Source organism: Semicossyphus pulcher, unplaced genomic scaffold, assembly GCF_022749685.1.
Source record: "Semicossyphus pulcher isolate SPU_LCO1_2020_fin unplaced genomic scaffold, fSemPul1.0.p SCAF_6, whole genome shotgun sequence".
Lineage (NCBI taxonomy): Eukaryota > Metazoa > Chordata > Actinopteri > Labriformes > Labridae > Semicossyphus > Semicossyphus pulcher.
The window spans coordinates 2,432,987-2,453,952 of NW_027211737.1; the positions used below are offsets into that span (position 1 = coordinate 2,432,987).

At 39.4% G+C, this 20,966-nt stretch overlaps 1 protein-coding gene across 1 annotated transcript in view; it reads right to left on the bottom strand.

Moving 5' to 3' along the window:
* The window catches only part of unc5db (unc-5 netrin receptor Db), a 259,568-nt gene extending 248,039 nt beyond the window's left edge, over window positions 1–11,529 (bottom strand). Inside the window, exon 1 of the mRNA XM_069682905.1 lies at window positions 11,457–11,529. Coding sequence (XP_069539006.1) covers window positions 11,457–11,508 — 52 coding nt within the window. The 5' untranslated portion in view covers window positions 11,509–11,529. The remainder of the gene's footprint in view (window positions 1–11,456) is intronic.
* Between the last annotated feature and the right edge of the window lie 9,437 nt (window positions 11,530–20,966).

Here is a 20,966-nt window from a genome sequence, read left to right on the forward strand (position 1 = left end):
TTGGCATTTGTCTTAGTATTTTTTTACTTGTGCCTTTTCACTTCTCTGGAATAAGGGACATGTGTTTGTCTCCTCTCCCTAGGCGGATGAAAGTAGAATAAAGTGGAATATTCTGGATGCCACTGAAGCTATAAAATGGTTTATAAAACATTTTGTCTGCAATTACCATTCTACTTTCCATTTAGCTCAAAGAGTTGCTTATTACTCAAGGCCTTAAGGTTGTGATGGACTACTTCTATTTATTCCTCACAGTGTCCATGTACAGCTGCGTGCACCTATCTCATTACAGCACCTCATTTTTCACTTCTAAAGACAATCCATGGTTACATTTTTATGACTTAGGTTTAAAAGAACATAAATAGGTGTTGTAGAAAAAACAGGAGATTAAACCTATGTATAACCAAGTGGTGTACAAAACTGACCTGAATACCTTCTTCACTGTTTGTTCAAGATAAATGTTTCAAATAATTTTTTTCATAACAATCAATACTTTGGCATTATTAAGGGCTTTTTGAAAATATTTCTGCAAAGCATTGTTGATGCAGTTAATGAAATGTACAAACAAAGAAAGAGCTGGCGTGCTTACCTCAAAAACTTTACAAAGGCAGTGCTAACGTATTTATGCTTGCAGTTGATAAAATCCCTTCTTCAATGACCTGCTATGTGAAGCATGCCGGGGTCTTTGTTTTGTAGAACCGATGTGGATTTTATAAGCACCGAGTATAAAGGGTTAATGAAAAAATATAACTGAGGTGGACACATTTACTCATTGAAAAAGTCAGTTTCTGTTTGCAATGTAACCATTTATAACCAGACATCTCATCACATTTCCTTTGATATTTAGGAGAAGACATTGAACTAAATGTATAATGATATATAATAATGATAATTGTGTGATTTATTAATCTCAACTCAATGGCTAATAATAATATTTTTGGAGCTTTGAACTACGTAACAATCTTTATCAGTGACTTGAGTATCAATACCGAAAACTGGGAAATATTTGAAGTGAAAATAAATTGATTAAATAAATGTATTGTATACTTTAAAAGCAAATTTCAAGCTATCATAGTTTTGCTTTTCCATTTTTCACCAGAAAGAACAAATGACTAAATTAAGGGTCCTTAATGTAACGTTAAATTTCTGCTGTGTTTATTCATGTTGAAATGAGAACATGTCAAATATATAGTCATTCCTTGAGTGTAACAGCATTATGTAGTTGTCATGACCAATTTGAAACACCCTGAATCACCGCTGTTTACAGAAGGATAAAGGGTGGACACGGGGTGAGTGATGATGCATATCCTAGCTATTATTTCGTCAGATGTTATTTGGATTTTCTCAGTATGGAGTTATTGTAGGAACCTTGGTAACTTATTCAGCTTGGTAAATGGCTATTTCTACGGTCTGCCATTTGAGCTAAAACCTTACAATGTAGTTATGAGCTTGCAAGCTAACGTTATGCTGCTAATGCTAGTACGCTTAAACAAAAAGTGAAATGAGCTTAGGTAGCTGAGGTCAGTTGTACAGTCTAGCGTTTTTATTGTGTAGTGGTCATGACACCTTCCACCAATTACTGCTGTTCCCAAGATTTTGACCCCCAGATGTGGCAGCCAGAGTGGAATACAGCTTAGCCTCCGTAATGACAGGAGAGGAGACAGAGATATGTACCATATTTGCCTTGTATTATATGTAAAGGTTAGGTGTACTTAATTCAAATAGCCACATAAAAGATGTAAGCCAAAAGAAATAATTGAGTAAATGGTCACACTATTATTCTACCATAGTATGAATTAGCAGTGTATACATTTATTGCAGAATGATGTATAGGCTACCGAAAGATATAAATCTAACTTGTAATAATCATCTGCTACAGAGGCTCCTTCAAGGAGCTTAGTTGTTAATATCTAAAGGCAGCCATCTCAGATACGAGTCTGGCCTGGATTGGTGCAACCTTGTCCTCACTGACCTATCTCAGCTTGAAGCGTGGATCGAGAGCAGAGGCCATGTCTAGCAGTTCGTGTGTCTCAGGATCCTTGTATTTTTCCTCCAAGTAAGTGAGGACTTTGGTTTTGATGGTGTTGGTCAGGCCTCGAACATCATCACTTACTTTGAGGATGGAGGAGCTGAACAGGTGGAGGACTGGCTTCACAAAAGAAACACTGACATACTTCTCACTGGACAGTGCATCAGTAAACTTAATCAGAGGGTGGAGGGCTTTGTTGATGGCTTCCAGGATGTCAGTGTCCTGCAATGTTGGGATTAGGTGTCTTGCTTTTTGGTCAGGATAAGACTTGCGAAATGGCCCTCTGCTGCTCCAGGACTCTTGCAATCATTGCCTGCCTGCTCCAAGAAGCCAGTGCCTCTCGCAGTTCCTGGGCTATAGCTTCTCCTGTGTGGTCTTGTGGGAAAAATGAAGTCTGTAAGCACCGACTTTTCATTTGAAAATCCCCGTCAATATAATGAATTGTCAAGGACATTATGGCTCCATTGTTCTGCTTGACCATAGGTGGTTGCAAAGAACGGGACAGTTGTGATTTCCCTTTCTATTTCCCCCCGAGATTTTTCATACAGTGTAGGTAATGCCACTTTGGAGAAATAATTGCGTGAGGGGATCACATATTTCTTGTCCAGTGTTTTGACCATTTTTCTGAAGCCCTCGTTGCTCACTGTATTTATTGGACACATGTCTTTGGCTAAATTAAACGATATTGCGTGGTCTGTTATAACAGCGTGTCTTTGGGAGGTAGATGGATACGGTGTTGCCCGGTGCAGGGTCGCATTTATGAGGTGGTGCCCAGCAAATGATGTGGGCTTCATAGATAACTGGCAGACATTCTGGGGAAAGCCTGGTCTGATCGGAAGAGACGGCATTCATCCCACTTTGGATGGTGCAGCTCTTTTGTCTCGTAATATGGCTAAGTTTGTTAGTCGTAAAACCTGACAAACCAGAGTTGAGACCAGGAGGCAGAGCTGTAGTCCTACACACTCCTCTGAGCTTCCCTGTGAGCAGTTTCCCAGCCACAATGTTCATGTTACAGAGACTGTGTCTGCACCCAACCCAGGCATTTTATTAGAGTTACTTAAACTTAAATAAAAAATTTAATACAAATTAAAACAACAACCGAAGTTATGCCAAAAAATATGAGAATTAAATGTGGTCTGTTAAATATCAGATCCCTGTCATCTAAAGCTCTATTAGTGAACGATCTGATATCAGATTATCATATTGATTTACTCTCTTTAACTGAGACTTGGCTGTGTCAGGAAGAATATGTCAGCTTAAATGAATCCACTCCTCCCAGTCATCTTAATACTCATACTCCTCGAGACACTGGTCGAGGTGGTGGAGTGGCAGCTATCTTCAGTTCTAGTCTTCTAATCAACCCTAGACCAAAACTTAGTTTCAGCTCTTTTGAAAGCCTTGTTCTGAGTTTTTCACACCTCACGCCTGTTTTATTTGTGATAGTATACCGCCCTCCTGGCGCATACTCTGATTTTCTAACTTAATTCTCAGAGTTTTTATCAGATTTAGTCCTGAGTTCAGATAAAATAATTATTGTAGGGGACTTCAATATTCATGTAGATGTTGATAATGATAGTCTTAGCATGGCATTTATGTCCCTTTTGGACTCTATTGGTTTCACTCAAAGTGTAAACCAGCCTACTCACCGCTTTAAACACACCCTCCACCTTGTTCTAGCTTATGGCCTTGAAACCGAAAACTTAATTGTCTTCCCACAAAATCCTCTTTTATCAGATCACTATTTAGTAACATTCGATGTCCTATTAACCGACTACTCTCCAGTTAACAAAAATGTACTCACAAGATGTTTGTCTGATAGGACTGTAGCTAAATTTAAGGAAACAATTCCAGCTGCTTTTAATCCTTTACCACATCTGTTTACTACAGAAAGCTCTGATGCTAATGTTAGTCCCTCTCAGCTTGATCAGTTTGTTGATAGTACTGCAGGTTTGCTGAGAAGTACTCTAGACTCGATTGCCCCCTTAAAAAAGAAGATTATTAAACGACAGAGGCTAGCTCCATGGTATGACTCAGAAACTCGTAACTTGAAGCAAATGTGGCGTAAATTTGAAAGAATGTGGCGATCCACCAAAACAGAAGAGTCTCGTTTACTCTGGCAAAATAGTCTTAATAAATACAGGAAGGCCCTACGGCATGCTCGAGGTGTCTACTACTCCTCCCTCATAGAAGAACATAAAAACAATCCCAGGTACCTTTTCAGCACTGTAGCCAGGCTGACAGAGAGTCACAGCTCCACTGAGCCAAGTATTCCTATAGGCCTCAGCAGTGATGATTTCATGAGCTTCTTTAAGGACAAAATCCTAAAGATTAGAGACAAAATTTGTAACCTCATGCCGTTAACTGGTGCAGATGTATCTTTGGAAACTGCTCAAAAACCTGATGTTTACCTTGACTGTTTTTCTCCAATTGACCTTCCTGAGCTAAATTCTCTGATGTCTTTGTCTAAACCATCAACCTGTCTTTTAGACCCGATTCCAACCAAGCTGCTTAAGGAAGTCTTTCCCTCAATTAGCACTTCTTTACTAGATATGATCAATATGTCTTTATCGACTGGCTATGTACCCCAGTCTTTTTAACCAACTGTAATTAAGCCACTTACCCTTGATTCAGGCACCTTAGCTAACTATAGACCTATATCTAACCTTCCTTTTATCTCAAAGATCCTTGAGAAAGCAGTCGCTTATTAATTATGTGACTTTCTTCAAAACTAGCTCCTCACCATGGTGCTCCTCATCTCTAATTGCTGCTGTACCTTCTTCTCTCGACATGGCTCGCTCTTTACAGTCCACCGAGTGATTTGAGGCTGCCACTGCAGGGTGCGCTCGCTCGTTAATTATTTAGGCAGCTTAATGAAGCCTTAACCATGCGTTCGCCCCCTGGTGGTTGGCTGACTACTGGTTGAGAAGTGCTTGATTAGATATGCAGCAGAGCCTGCATTTTAAAAGGCAATATCGCTGACGATGAGGTTAATTTAATCATGGCAGCCAAAATTGTGATCACGATTAAAATTCGATTAATTGTGCAGCCCTAAAATGAATGATGCTGATTTCTTTTATTTAAAATTTTACTTTGAAATTCCCCTTCTTTGACAATTTAATACTTCAGCTGATAATACTAAAATAAGAATATCATACTGCTTTATGGCTATTAGGAGCCCAAATCCACGGGCCCGTCAGGCAAAGAGGTATCTTGACGTTGTCAGTCAAAGAAAGACAATTTTGTGCTGGGTAGGTGTTCAGCCAGTAAGCTAATCAAGCTTTCCCACTAAAACAGCTGCCTGCTATGAACACATGCTGAAAGTGGCAAAACCAGAGCAAAACGGTAAACTTGCAGATGAGAACTCAATTTCACTCCACTTTTACTGCCAATCTGGTTTGCCTTCACAATTCCAATTTCCCCACTTCATCCCACCTACAAAGGTTTGGAGCCGGGCTGTAAAGATGCTCTAAATGCGTCGGGGCCTTTGCAGCATAAACTGACAGATACAGATGACATACAGTGGCTGGAAAAAGTTGAATGCAGCCAGGAGTACCCAATGAGCTGCCGGGCTGAGTGCTGACTACATTAAGCCTTTTAGGCAGTATGTTGATGAATCTACTCATTGATGTGAAGGTAATAGTCTTGACATAGCAAAGACATAACTCACAGACTGTAACTGTAAAGTCCCCAAATAACAGCAATCCCAAGGAGGAGCCAGTCCAATATGAAAGACTGTGCTTTTATTACTATCATCATTACTGTGAATAATTTCTGAATGTACAGCCATTTGGTTTCATTTAAATGTAAATCTGGGTACTGAATTGCACACATTGTCACCTACAGCGGCCTGACTATGATGATTCTTGCTATGAATGGCAGGGAAAATATAAGAGCCCCTTTACTTCCTCTGAGGGAATATAACAGATTTGACCCTGGTCTGTTTTCATGAAACAGCAAAATAAAAAAAAACCTTGAGATTTATATTTTTTTCTAGAAAAAAAGCCAGTTTTATGAATCTTTTCAACTGTTATCTCTATTTTTTGTTTCTTTTTTTTTTCCGCCAAACCTAGAGAAGAATACAGAGGAACCATCTGCAGCTCAAGGTCAAGGGTGAACTTAGGCCTTGGGAGAGTAGACAAGTCCACATGTCAAATGAGGTTGCAGCAACAGAGAGCAGAAGGACAAGCATCACATGCCATGTGGTGATGGTTGCTCTAGCCACACTTTACACAATTGTGCATCTGTAGAGGCAGGAGATGCTGTTTGCTGCTAATGTCTATCCAGAACACTAGCAGCTCCATACTTTTGAAAACATGTTCTTGTAATTAGGGCTGCACAATTGATCGAATATTAATCCCAATCATGATTTTGGCTTCCCACAATTAAATCATTGATTGACAGCAATGTTGATGTTAAAAATGCATGCTCCACCTGTAGAAAACTCTGCTGCATATCAAATAAACCACAAGGTTTTGGCTTCACATTTGGGGTAGCTGGCATGTCATGTCATGAGCAACTACCTTGCAGCAGCAGTTTAGAGTGGAAGAGTTTTACAACAGAGACCGGGGTTGCTTCAACGAGTGACCGTGTTAACTGGAGACTTTCAGCTGAATGTGTCTGTGGTTACGGTAGTTACAGCAGCAGTTGAAAACGGGAAGAGAATATGTAGCTGTGCTCGTGAATGCCTCTCTATTGTTTTTCATTATAATCTTAAAATATACTTGTTATGTCTTCGAAGTGTTGTTTGTGCAGCTGTGTTTTGAACGCTGCTTGTTGTTACGCTAAAACAGGAAGAGAGTAAGTCACTTGTTAAACCGAAAAAACCGGTCCCCCAAAACGGCTCGTCATCAGTTGTTTGGAGGTATTCCAGGTTTAGGGCAAGTGTTAAACAAGAAAAAATAATATGCAAAGAGTACATGAAACCTGTGTCTGTACCACAATGCAACGCAACTAACATGTTCAACCACCTGAAAAACACCACAAAGTGCAGCATGATCATGCATACATGAGTGTATGAAGGCCAAGAGGAATAACGTTGCTACTCCCTGTCCTTGTCCAGCATCAAGTCAGACATCCTTAACAGAGACATTGTACAGCACAACACCCTATCCACCAAGCTCGCAAAGACAGACCGAAATTACCAATGCAATTTGCATTGCATTTTGCCTTTAGAACAAGGGTACTCAATTAAACTTGAAAGAGGTCCACTTAAAGACATTTTTCTCCAGCAAAGGTCCGGAACATCATTATGTCTGGCATGCGTTATGATTCAGAACCATACATTTATACATTTTGAACGTCTGTCAAATCAAATGAAGAAAATACAATTCGGCTAAATAATTTTCACAACAATGCTTATAACTTTTACACAGAGCTCTCATAATTTCACAATAATAATAATGGATACTTCAATATTGGTACGGAAATATAGTGTGTGTTTGTATGTTGGGGGGTCTTGGGGTTCTCCCACAGGAAACTATAAGTGTTAAAACCTTTATTTCCTGTATTTTGGTTTATTTTATGCCCCAGTTTGTGAAGGAAGTGTCTTTACTTTTGTAAATGAAAACAAATAATTCAAATGATAAATGTCTGGTACTTCACATTCTAGCAGGATTTAAAGAGCCATATTCACATGGTAGTATAATGTTGTCCATGCAGAAATCAAAGGAAAGAGAGAGACAGCTTTACCTCTTCACTGAAGCTGCTATCTCTCTGCCTCCTGACAGAATTATCAAGATTTGACCATAATAGGAGGATTCACCTTATATTTTATTTTATGTTGGCCAAATTCTATTTTATGTTTTGCCGAAAAGCAGCTGCAGTTAGTTTTAGTTTTAGTTTTTCTCATGGTGAGTTTTAAAACAGGCAATGACTATGAAATAAATAATATTTAAATGCACTGTACACTGACGAACTGCTGGAGAGAGCGAGGGGGAGAGAGAGAGGGCACATACCGGTACATATTAGAACAGAAGTGCAGACACAAGAGGAAAACTGGTCAGTGAAGTGTTTCAACTGAACTGCAGCCTGGAGTCTCTGTTAACAGAGACAAACGGAGTAACAGTGTCAGACAGTGTCCGCATTTAATAATCGCCACAGTCACGGAACATATACGTGTCCGTCCAGTCTTAAAAGCTCGGTTTTCTCTGTCTACTTTTCTCATTTTAGAGCATGCCATGTCTACTTTTCCCTGGCTCACTTATTTTTGCCCAAAGTGTCTCTGTAACTCTCCTGTCAGCTGACTCAGTCAGATGAATTACAACGGATGCATTGGGCTCTGAGTTTCCTTGACCCCCAAATCACTACTGCAAGACAAAAAAGGAAAACCTGCGCAGGTTAAAATAGATGCGCTTGTGAAAACTGTAAATAGGTCCGGGTCTGGAGATGACGACAGCTGGGCCCAGAATTGGGGACCTAGGCTTTAGAAGATGCACCAAATTCTAAAGAAAAAGTTTTAGCTTGATGCAAAATGTGTACATGAGCCGGAATGCGGCACAAAATAGAACTGAAAGCAGTTAAATATAAAACTACATTAAAAAATGATTGTGATCTCAATATTGATCAAAATAATTGTGATTATCATTTTGACCATAAACATCAAGCCCTGCTTGTTATCATATATAACATTAGAAATTACAGCAGAGCTGTCTAGCAAATGAATAAATCTCAATTAAATGTCAAATAATCCCCTTGCATATTATTTTTTTACTGAAAATAGAGCTGCTCTTTAAATTCATTACCAATGGCAAAACATAATAAAGTACATAATAAATACACTTGTATGTCAAATTAAATCAACAACACCCACATCAGGACCCAGATTATAAGGGGTATTACATACATACATATTATATTGTGGATGGTATATACTCTAAGTCTTAAATCGCTCAGGAAGCTGTTTCTTGAAATATCCCTTATGGGTTTTCTAGCCAGTATTGCGCAACACAATTGAAAAGCCTTTTTTTTTTAAGATAATTTTTTTGGCCTTTGGCGTTATTTATAGGACAGCTGAAGATAGACAGGAAATGTTGGGAGTAGAGAGTGGGGGATGACATGCACCAAGTGATCGGCAGACGAGTGGGAGTCGAACCTGCGATCAGTGTGACGAGGACTGTAGCCTCTGTACATGGGGTGCCTGCTCTACCGACTGAGCTAAACAGCGCCCCTGAAAAGCCTTTTAAAGCTTCCCCTGGGCCACACTATGCTTACACACATCCGTGTTACACAGGAGTAGCCCTCCTTCCTGACCCCTCACATGAGTACCGCTCCCAGCCAAGAGTGCCCTGCGAACATCTCTGTTGATCCATAAGATCTTAAATCTCGTTGAGTACAAGCTAGTACTGTCAAGTCCCGCAGCGGCCAGACCGCTGTTTTTGCTGCTGTTTGGTTCATGGAGTCAATCTTGGGGGAAAACGCCCATGTGACACCTTTTGCTACTTTTATGGCCTCTGAGACTGATGTAACTGTCAGAGAAACAACATCATGGAAGGCGTTTGTGCAGAATATGAGGAGCTGGAGACAGCTGGAAATACCACTTTGATCCACGCAGAGTTGAAACAAGAACTCAGAGTGCATTAAGTAAAATGATTAGTTAATGAATTGATGTTATGTTAATCAGTTTAATCATTTGATAATCAACTTATTTTATTTATTATCAATCGTTGGAAATTATAACATTCTCTGAATTTGTCTTCTCAAATTCAAGGGTTTTCTGCTTGTATCTGTCATTCAAAGTAAACTTGATTGATTGATTCTCAGACAAAACATGAAGATAAAAAGATACCACTCTGGGCTCTGGGATATTAAACATTATATTTGTACTATTTTCTGACATTTCACAGAAGTTTAAATGTTTAATCTAAAAAGTAACTAAATAATTGATGTGTCCTTTAAAACTATTTCTTTCTTTGTTTCTCTTGTGAAATCGTGGAGAGTGAAAAGAGATTACTCTGATGATGTCATCAGATAACCTAGATTATATCATCAAGGGTTAGGCTTGAGACTTGAATTTTTTTTTATCAGAGGGGCCAAAAGATCTGACCAGGTAGGGTCTGAAGAAAAATGTTTTTCAGAGGATTTGACGAATTAATTGCTTTTGGCATGTGAACAGAACTTAAACAGTTCTTATAAAGATGTTTCTAAAAATAAAAAATCTAGCTGTGAGGGGTGCTATGTGGCTGTTGCTTAGTGATAGTGCCCAGCGTCTTCTAATCGAAAGGTTGGCGATTTGATCTCCAGCTCCTGTAGTCCAAAGGCACAGCCATCAGCGTGTGCATGTGTGTATAAATGTGGTTAGTTAGATTTTGATGGTCAGAATGGTACTTTGCATAGCAGCCTCTTCCATCAGTGTATGAATGCATGACAGGGTGAATGTTACATTAATGTAGACTATAAGCGCTACATTGCTTAAGCGCCAATGATGGGACACTGGTTTAAATGCATAAGATCAGCACAGCCACAAAGGGATGACTGAAAAGCAAACATGTTCTTGTGAAGCTGAAGGCTTGCACTGCAACATTTGACTAACACTGGAACTAAAACCTCTGTACTTATGTCACTTGTTTACAAAATTGGAAAAATGTTCTGGGATAAAAATATAGAAAATAATGGAACTAATGTCTGATCAACTCACAGTCACCCCACATCCACCTGTATTCTTACCAACAGAATATTTGTGAAATATTTTCTTAAGCCACATGGGTAGGCTACATGATTTAATGGGCACAGCTTTAGAGGGCTCATGGCTTTAATGACATTCACTGAGGGCTTTTCTTCTTCTAACAAAAATAGTTTTTGGTGCAGCAGTGGCAAAATCCTTTTCTTATGTTCAAAACATTAATGCATGGATCTGTGCCCACACATACTAACTTTTCCTGAACCATTAGGCTACATCAGGGTGTGGGTCGTTTTATACATGCAGAGAGGACGTCCACAGAACCAGTACAGTAACTCCCAGAGAAGAAAATATGCGTTGACATGCCTGTTGCACAGGCGAACCTGCCCCTGAAGTCAGCGCGGTCATAATAGAATTCAGTGAGGACTGCATGAAGTGAGTGAAAATGGGACAATTAACATCAATCTGGGGAGGTATATGGAAAATATAAACACTGTGGGAACTTGTCACTGTGAGCTATGTCTTGATGAATCAATACCTGAAGCTCTGCTGCGCATTGAGAAAGAGAAAGCCCAAACAGCGACCAGAAGTCGATGAATAAAAAAAGACAGAAAATTCGATGTACATATAGTGTAAAACTTGCAAACCTTCAGAAAAATACAATATCTTTTCAAACTAGATAGAAACGTGACAAGTGGTGCGTAACCACGAGGGTGGCACAAGAAGAAATTGTGCTTATTTCACACACTGGGTAAAAGCACTTCAATGCGAGTGACACTGAAATTACCCATGCATGCACACGCTCGCTGTGCTTACCTTTAGAGATCACGAATGCTGCGCAGTAAACAAGAAGCAGGAGGCCCGTCATGGAGAGGTAACGTCCTTTTGTCAGCCCATCCATACCGACGCGTAGCTCTCCACGGAATAGCTATCGGGATGAAGGTGCTCCGGATCTTTGATGCCTCCACTCGCCTCCCCCGAACTGGACTAACACAGATGGCGCAAGTTCCTTCAGCAAACCAGAGAAGGGCACATATTTGGGTTCAGGGAGGAGAGAAGAAGAAGAAGTGAAATGCTTACGGGCTGGACTCTTGATCGAAAGGGAAGAAGCATCTTTACTTCACTTTTTCTGTGCATGTGTGCGCAGCATGGGAGACGTGCGCTCCGACTTTACCTCCCTTTCCTGGCATCATCATCCCGGAGCCTGTCTCGCGCTAACCAATGGCAGGGAGAGAGAGGCGGAGAGGAGGGGACCGAAGGGTAGGCCGACTCAATCAAACCTTCCTGACAACTGTAATGCAGTAGAAATAAGTCTAACAAGGTACGGTTGTTTTTAATACAACAATAGATGTTTTTTCTCTTTCAGCCAACAGTTTCACTTTAGTGTTAAAGGAAGCCACGCTGGCCCTGAATTATCCGGATTTCTTGGCATTTGTGTTGTGTTATAAATTCATAATTATAAACTGCAATATCTTTATTATATCTTTATTTATTTGGGAAGCAGTATGAGTTTATGATTCCATAACTGCCACAAACCCTCCTTTTCAACAAGATCTACAATCAATAGCAAACGCTACCCAGCACACTTTGTTTCCTTTCCTTGTAGGGGAGACCGGGGCATCTTGTCACACTTTTCATACTCTTTTATATATCTTGGGATCAATACATCATAGTGTTAAAAACTGCATACCAATCGAAAGAACAAAGTCTCTGACATATTTTATGTAATCATTTCATTTTCATATCTTATTTCAGTACAGAGTTATAGTTATATAAATAGTGAGTGTGCACATGTGACACCTTGCCCCATCAGCGGGTAAGTTGTCACACTATGTGGGGTAGGATGTCACACTAGATTTTTCAGCAAATAAAAAAAGAACCAATTGATTGTTGGGTTATTTTTTTACTTCAAACTCAAAATTAAATCCAGCTACAGAAAAAAGATTGATTAATTATTGAACTTAAATCAATCCTGGAACATGGCCGTGGCACTGCGACCCCAGTCTATCTTGGACGGCTGTTTGCAAATGGCTCCACACAAACAAGGCACAGGCACTCATCTTCACTGGATGAAGATACACCTGGAGTCTTTCCTTTCATACCTGCCTTCTTTGGTGTTTTAGATTTGTTTTTAGATAGATTATAGATTTTTAGATTCGGTTCCCCCACATTTCTTTTGGAATAGATACTTCTCTTTACCTTGTGCCTGCATTTTACTCTTTTACCTTGTAAAAAGGTAAAAGGCAGGCACAGGCAAGAAGTGCCTCCTTCACTGGAGTAAAATATAATTCCTGACCATCTCTTCTCCCTTCCTTCCTTCCTTCCTTCCTTCCTTCCTTGCTTCCTTGCTTCCTTTTTTAAAAAACACATTCACAAAATTCAAAATGACAAATGACAACAGTTGACAAGCAGACTCACTGTCTATGTATACTGGCAACTTGTCTCAGTGATTTTTAGGGCAAGTTGTCACATGAGATAACTTGCCCCAAAAATCACTGAGACAAGTTGCCCCAAACCAGCATGTTGGCTATTGTTTGCTATATCTTAAAGCTAGCCTAAAGCAGTTCATTAGCAAAACTATAACAAGACACTTTATTCTCGACCAAGTACAAATATATAATTGTGAGGATTTTTAACTTGAAGAAGATCATAACAAAAAATGTCAAGTTCAATTTTTTGACTTTAGAATGTGAAAAATGGTAAATCAGTCCTCACCTTGGTTAACAGTGTGCTTTGCTTGTCAAAGAAAGGATATGACATCAGACCAAGTAGATGCACAAAACGTGTATTCAACTTTTAAGTAGTGCCTCTTATGGTGAAAATATTAACAATGTGACAACTTGCCCGTGTGACAAGATGCCCCGGTCTCCCCTACATCATTTCAAGTGCATCATCACAAATACGCAGCAATTTAGTATTCTAACTGTTAAGTTAAAATATAGGCTATAACACAATTCCAATGTACATTACCCCTGTAACCACTGACAGTAGTATCATAGTAAAACATGTTACATTCTTTACGTTGAAAAATTACAAATACAAAATAAATACAAAAAAAGCTAAATTTGTGCCCCAGGGGAGTGATACAATCCTGCTTTATTTATGTCATATTTATCACTCACTTTACATTTGTAAACAAAGGCAGCATGCACCAGTAGTTTTACACATTATAAGAAGAACTTCATAGAAATAATCAATATGGTTTCTGATGTGGTTTGCTTTTATACCTCATATAGATTATCTGTTTCATAAACAGAGAAAAACTTCTGACAGGAGCTTTAACATACTTTATTGTTAGCAGTCAAAGTAGGCTACATATAATTAGTGAAGATAGGAAGGGGGAAAAAAATACCCCCCTGCATAAGTCATTGCCCCAGATCGGCCACCTCAGTGAAAAAAGTCTGGATCTGCTTCTATCACTTTTGGTTCAGCGACTCTGATCCTTCATGCAAAGGCAGAGAGCGGGTGGAGGGACGAGTTTCTGAATTAAATAAATACAAACAGACCTGTGGGCTGCAGATGCGTTACCTATACGTTTTGTCTTCTACCATTTCTAACATGTTCAAATGTGTGTTTAACCAGTGTGTGACCAGCCTGATAACTGTAACTTTTGGAAACTAAACCTTACTGTATCCTTCCTGTCAGCACACATCCGTGGTGCACTGCGGGTGTAACGTTTGTTCCATTACCAGACCGGATCTGTAGCCAGAGCGTTAACGAGCACCGGGCATTCGCGCAAATGTTTTTTTTTTCCCCTTTACGTGCGCTTGTGATTTCGCCCCCTGTCAAGATGCCGCCCATTACGCCAATACCTAAATCCGCCTTACTCCCACACACACTCACACACACGCCACTTAAAGTGGTCAACCAAGTGCACTGCTCCACTCAGAATAAAACACGTGCTGAACCACCAAGGGGGCAAAATGTAACTTTTATGTCCTCCTTCAGCTAGTGAATATTCAAATTTCACCAGCCACTTAAAATACTTACTGGTTGTTGTTTTTTGTTTGTCTGGTGAGTTAAGTTACCAACAGCTTGCATATTTTGCCCTGGAAACCTAAATGATGGCAACCACCCTGCAGCCAAGGCTGCAGTGCTCTGCTCGGAGTAAAACACAGGTGTTGCGCCGATTACACTTTGAACACACAATACTGTCTGTCTGCAGCGCTCTGCTCGGAGTCCCTGCTCTTACTAAAGTCCGCTAGATACTTATTAAAAAAAGCCAGTACTACTTTGTTAGAGAATTGTATGTGTTTTAAACTGGCGTTAATACTTCCCATAAACCATTAAACATGGTGTAACGCTAATTAGCTATGAGCTAGCATTACCATCTGACGATACTTATAGTGTAGGCTTACTGCAGGATTCACCTAAATAGCTGTAATGTAGCTTTTGTTTTGCACTTCAGGGCCACCGTAGAAATCCCTCAGAATTAAATTTTTTTTGTGATGAACAAAAATCTGCCAGGGCTTCAAAAGGGCATCATCACATAATGATAATGTTGTCATGTCTTGTTTCTTTCCTTTAGTTAAGTTAACATTTTTGTCTCGTTCTTTCATGTTTTTGTCATTTCCTGTTTTATTTTGAAAGTAACCTGTTCCCTCTTGTTTCAGATCACTTTACTTCCTGCCTCTGTGTTTCCAGCGTCTGGTGATTGTCTGGCCCCTCCCTAATCGGTTTCACCTGTCATTCCCTTCCTCATGTTTAAATTGTGGCGTCTCCCTTTGTCCTGTGCCAGTTCGTACTTGTCTTCATGTCAGTCGTTCCAGCAATTCCCTTGATCCATGTTCCGTGTTCCCGTTTCATGTTCCAAGTCAGATCGGTGAGAGTTCTAGTTAGTTAGACTATTTTTGTTTCTGCATTTTTGCCAGTTTTGAGATTTTCTTTGTTTATTTATTAAGTCTAGATTTCCTCTCTTCAGAGTGATTTTCATTTCTTTATTAGAATAGTTGTTTTGTTTCCTGATTAGATTTTCCTCTTTTAAAGAGTGATTTTTCTTTCTTGTGAGAATTTCGGTTACCAGAAGTCAGGTTGTGATAACAGGGTGAGTTCAGGCTTTCTTGTTATTTCTTGTGCTTTGTTTATTTGAATTTATGGTAAATAAATATTTTCTATTTTTGATTCTTAGTCTGTTGTCGTGCTTTTGGTTTCACCTTTGTCTATGCAGATCGTTACAAATGTAACCCTCAAATATATGAACAATTGATGTTCGAATGTATTTAGGTGGAAATAAATGGCTGCCTTGTACTGCTTCAATCCCCTTGAGCCCAGTGTTTTTTTTAAAGGCAATTTTTTTGCATTTTGGAACTTGGCACCATAAAAACTATGCAAAACTAGAAATGATGAAACAGAAGTTTGAGATGTACCCATGGATTAAAAAAAAAAAAATATATATATATATATATATATATATATATATATAATCAGTATATAGAATTATTTAAAAATGAAGGACCTGGTCTAATTAGTTCCAACTGCCGTATCACACATCATCTCTTTCTGATGTCTCTGTCTTGATAAGTAGTGTCATAATCATACTCTCTTACCCATTTAAAATGTGCAGATACTGTAGGAAGTGAAAAAACATGCACATTTAGGGTTTAAAAGAATAGTCCTGTATCAACATTCTTGTTTACAATTTGTACTATACAGAGTATCTAAGAAAAACAAAAGTCTCTGTTATGGAAAATAATGAAATAAATTAAGCAATCATATAATTTGATTACATTCATTACTAAAACAGAAAGATCACCTGAGTCACACGTTTTTTTTTCAGTCTTAGTCTAACTGTAATTTTTTCACCGCTCAGCTCTGCAAACACGACAGTCTTCTTTTCTAATGTTATATTTAGAAAAACATGTGCTCATGGCCTTAGTTGGAGTGCTTCACGTCAGGGCTACAGCCATGCTTATATAAATGTTTCTTATGAATAACACATAACAAAATGCATCAAGAAACCATAGAAAGGAATGAGCAGAAACATCTGAAATGACCACAGTCTATTACCTTGTATGCAGGGACCTTTCAGTATAACTGGAAGGTGCACTTTATTTACAGAATAGTGCTACTCTTGGTATGTCGTGCTCTTCCCAGCACAGGATGAATGACACTACTTACTGTGTTCTTATTACCGCATGCTGCCTCTCCAGCCGAGGGTGTATGGAGTGATGCCATTTATCATGGTAGACGTGAGGCTTGGTTTTTAACAAACACATTTTCTCCTGCAGGGAGGTCACAGTGCACATCTTTGATGCATTTACTTTGATCTTTAATTATGTATTTTGCTTAAAGTTCACAAGCTAGTCTGGAAACTCCCCACACAGGAGTCCCTGTCCTCGTCACTTTGGTGTCAAAAAGTATAAAGTGGCTGGTAATGTCAAACATCCTGTGGGGATAAACCTTAATTTGAAAATCCTGACTGACTGCCTAAGGGTTTATCTATTGGAAGATTACTGTAGGTAGCCCTAGGTGATTCTGCAACAGATGAGGTGACTCTGGCATGCATGCAGATGTGACACATGGAATGCTTCTGGATTTTCAATGAGATGTAAACCATGTAAATTGTAGGGCTTAGGTGCCCCCAGTACCTCACTTGTCACTTTGCTCTCACTGTCTCAAAATCAGGTTGTTCTTTACATTCACTGCATCACAGTTTCACTTTACACTGCAAAAATATGAATTGTTCCCTAGGACTTTTTATTTAAAACCTGTAACGTGTCAAGCTTGCATACGCATGTTTATAATGTCTAGCAGGTTTAAAAGGCATCCATTAAGCAGTTTGATAAAGCTATCATATCTTGATGAAAGATTAGATGCACTTAGCTTAAAGGATAACTTATAACCTATTTCCCATGTGTTTGTGTGTAAGTGACTAGTGGAGACAACAATTACTGAAATCGTTCCAGTATTCAGGGAGGGAGCACCAGCCGGCAGCCGCCAAATGAGATTCAATGTAACTAAACGGGGCACCGGGCATACGCCAATATACAGCCACTAAAAGCGCTTGTTTTTGCTACTGACAGGCTCAGATCGTTTGTGTCTGACAACACTGTGGCAGCCATGATACTTTGCCTTATGCTCTCTGTTGTTGTCTGTAACCAATTTTCGCTCACGGAGAAGTCTCACATGAGACCTTAGTTGTTGCAGGAAGAAGGAGAGAGGAGTGAGAGAAGACGAAGAGGGAGAAGTGGCGTTTGTTGTGTTGGAGTACAGAAAGCGTTGCTCAGTGCTATCTAAAAAAAAAGATTGTCATGGCTGAAGATCCTCTCTCCCTCTTCGTCTTCGTCTTCTCTCACTCCTCTCTCCTTCTTCCTGCAACAACTACGGTCTCGCGCGCGATTTCAGCGTGCTTGGTTTCTTGAAATTTGCTGAATAAGCATGGAGTTTTGTACAGACATTGATGCCCTGTGTCTCAAGTTTCTCATTTGATATTCCCTCGCTCATTGATCCTTGCTCAAACCAGAAATAGTTCCGGACCCACCACATTGAGGACCACCCCAAAGCTCTTGTCACTGCTCGGAGGACCGAGGATCAAGGAGGGAATTCTGTAAAGCGATAAGAGAGGATACATGACAACAGCACCAAAGTTTTTTACAAGTTGACATGCCCCCTTATTGGATATCAGTTATTGGTTGAACACTGCAGCTGATCAGACTGAGGTGAAACTTCGCAACATCATTGGAGTTTCAAACTGAAGAGTGGAAGAAGTAGACCTCAAAACAGGCACTACAGGGAGCCTTGAAAGTGACTACAACCAGATATAAATCGGTATACAGGGTTGGTTTTTCACCACCTGTGAACGTTTTTAAAATGAAATATTGAGCATAGCTTCTTATAAAGTAAACATAATAGAGTGTATAACTGTGGATTGTATTTGTTGTCTGAGTCACTATCTAACGAAAAATCTGTTAATTGCTAGTCTGAACATCAAAAGTAGCAAAAACATTCATTTCTATTACATTTCTGTTGCAAAAGGTCTCTAGTCATGACAATTTCCCCTGTTAACTTCTGTTATGAATTAAATTATATTCAGAAAGAGCAGGAGAAAGAAACATGTGAGGCTGAGGCTGATAATAAACTAGCGTAAGGTTTGATCAGCGTGACGTGATCCCCACCCCCAACACACACACCCACCAAAAATCAGCCTAATAAACAATTTTCATTGTTCATGCAAAATGGTATTTAGACTTAATAAGTAATGGATTTGCAATTAATATCAAAATTATAAATATAAATAATCAATAAATAATATAAAAGTGTAATGCCGGTTAAAAGGTCATTATCGTTCCAACCAGCAGACAGTATAAACTGTTGCATTGCAGCTTCTTCATGTGCAGGTGTTTGTTTAACAGGTTACAGAGTACAGAGAAAAAACTGTGTTTTATTAGCATTTATACAGTACACACATTTGCAGACTAGAACACCTGTTAAAGCCGACTGACAGCTGATCCAGTAGTGATCAGCTGAGGCTATCATCACAAACGGACGCTGCTTCACTTGACCCTTCAGAGGATAGAACGTCTCTTAAAACACATTTCCTCGTTTAGTTTTTCCACTTAATCTGAAATGAACACCACAAACTTGGTGATCACATTTAATTATGAACAAAAATACATGCGTCCCACTTTGCAATAAAGGTATCGGATTGAACATCTTCCACAATGTCAGAAATAAAATGAATGAAAAATAACAGCCTATCCAAAGTGCAGCCAGTGTGTGTAAATAGCCTAACTGTGCACACACTGATGAATAACTAAAATGAATATCACAAGCTTAGTCATATTTATATTGTAAACAAAAACACATGCATCCTGCAGTGCATCAAATTATATCGGATTAACGTTTATAACAACAATATAAAAACTCACAAAGTGATAATGTGTCTGTTGTTGTGGTTTAGTGCAAATGAGACCATGATCTTGTGGACATCCAGGGTTCTTTCTGCGTGGACAGCCAGGCAAGTATTTGTTTTTGTTTAATACAAGCTAAACATTGTTTGTAGAATACCACAAGAATTGATATCATATACTTCATATAATACATTCTTTTATTAACATGAATAAATTATTTATTTTACTAATTTATCTTGATTTCTCATTGTTGTTTTCCAGCAGAATATTAGTTTGCGATCAAAAACCTCAAATCCACCTTCTATCAGTTATATTTTCTCTGAACTGATTGAGACATATGAGATATGAGACATACAGTAAAGACAAACATTAAGAACAATGATATACAGCCAAACTTGAGAAAAATGAAGTTAAGCTCCTCTGAGACAACAAATCCAAGGACTGGAGCTGGAGACTCATAGATCCCCATCTGTCTGGCCTCACTTGGTCTCTGAAACAATTCGGCCTTGTTCCCACTCTCTGTGGCTTTTGAACTACAGGTGCTCATCCTTGAGGTCTGCTGAATACACTGGTACATCATTCTTCCTTAAAGATACAACAACCCACCGTGGATAGAAAAAAAGACAAGAGTAGGAGAATATCATATATCACCATCAGGATGTGCAGCTTTGACAAGCACCATGTGGAGGCATAGGTATTCATTTTCAGCAGGAAGGTGGTACACAATGTTCAGAGGAGCTGTAGTGAAGGTGGTGGATTTGAGATTATGTTCAGAAGGTGTGAAGAGTATGTACATACACATATTCATATATGTACAGTATATGAATATATGTTATATATTTTGCCCACCCTATTTACATACATGACACCAAACAAAGCATATTTTTATTTTTTCTGACAGCAGAGCATGCTAACACCGTGGCCAAGTAATAATAGCAAGTGATCTTGCGCCCACGTTAGTGCCCATGGGCGAGTTGGTCTTAAAATGAGTTGCTGTCAGGCAAACTTGGAGGCACGTTGCTATCTTGGGGACGCAGAAAGGGACTGCGCCATAGACCATCAAGAACCAAAATGTGCATACATAGGCGAGTTCACAATGCGCCTTCTTCTGCTTGTTACTAATCCAGGGGGCCCCATTTACACGGCGGAAGGCGCACAGTCTAAAGCACACGGCGCTAAGTGAGACTTTAGCTTTTCCATCAAAGACGTAAAATACTCAGTTAACGCGACCCCTGACTAGAGTATAACTCAGAAAAGGTGCATAACCTGATGGACTGGATCACTGACTGTATAAAAAGATGGACAACATGGGCGCGCCCCAAAAGTGAAGCCATGAACATTTTTAACCTCTCCTGCTGACTGCAGTATAAGTCATAAAGCCCGCCTCCTCCATGTCAAGAGTTGGCACATGGGTCAAATCTTAACCTCCTGAGACCCTGCGTCCTCATACGGGACATTACATTTTGGCTTCACAGCA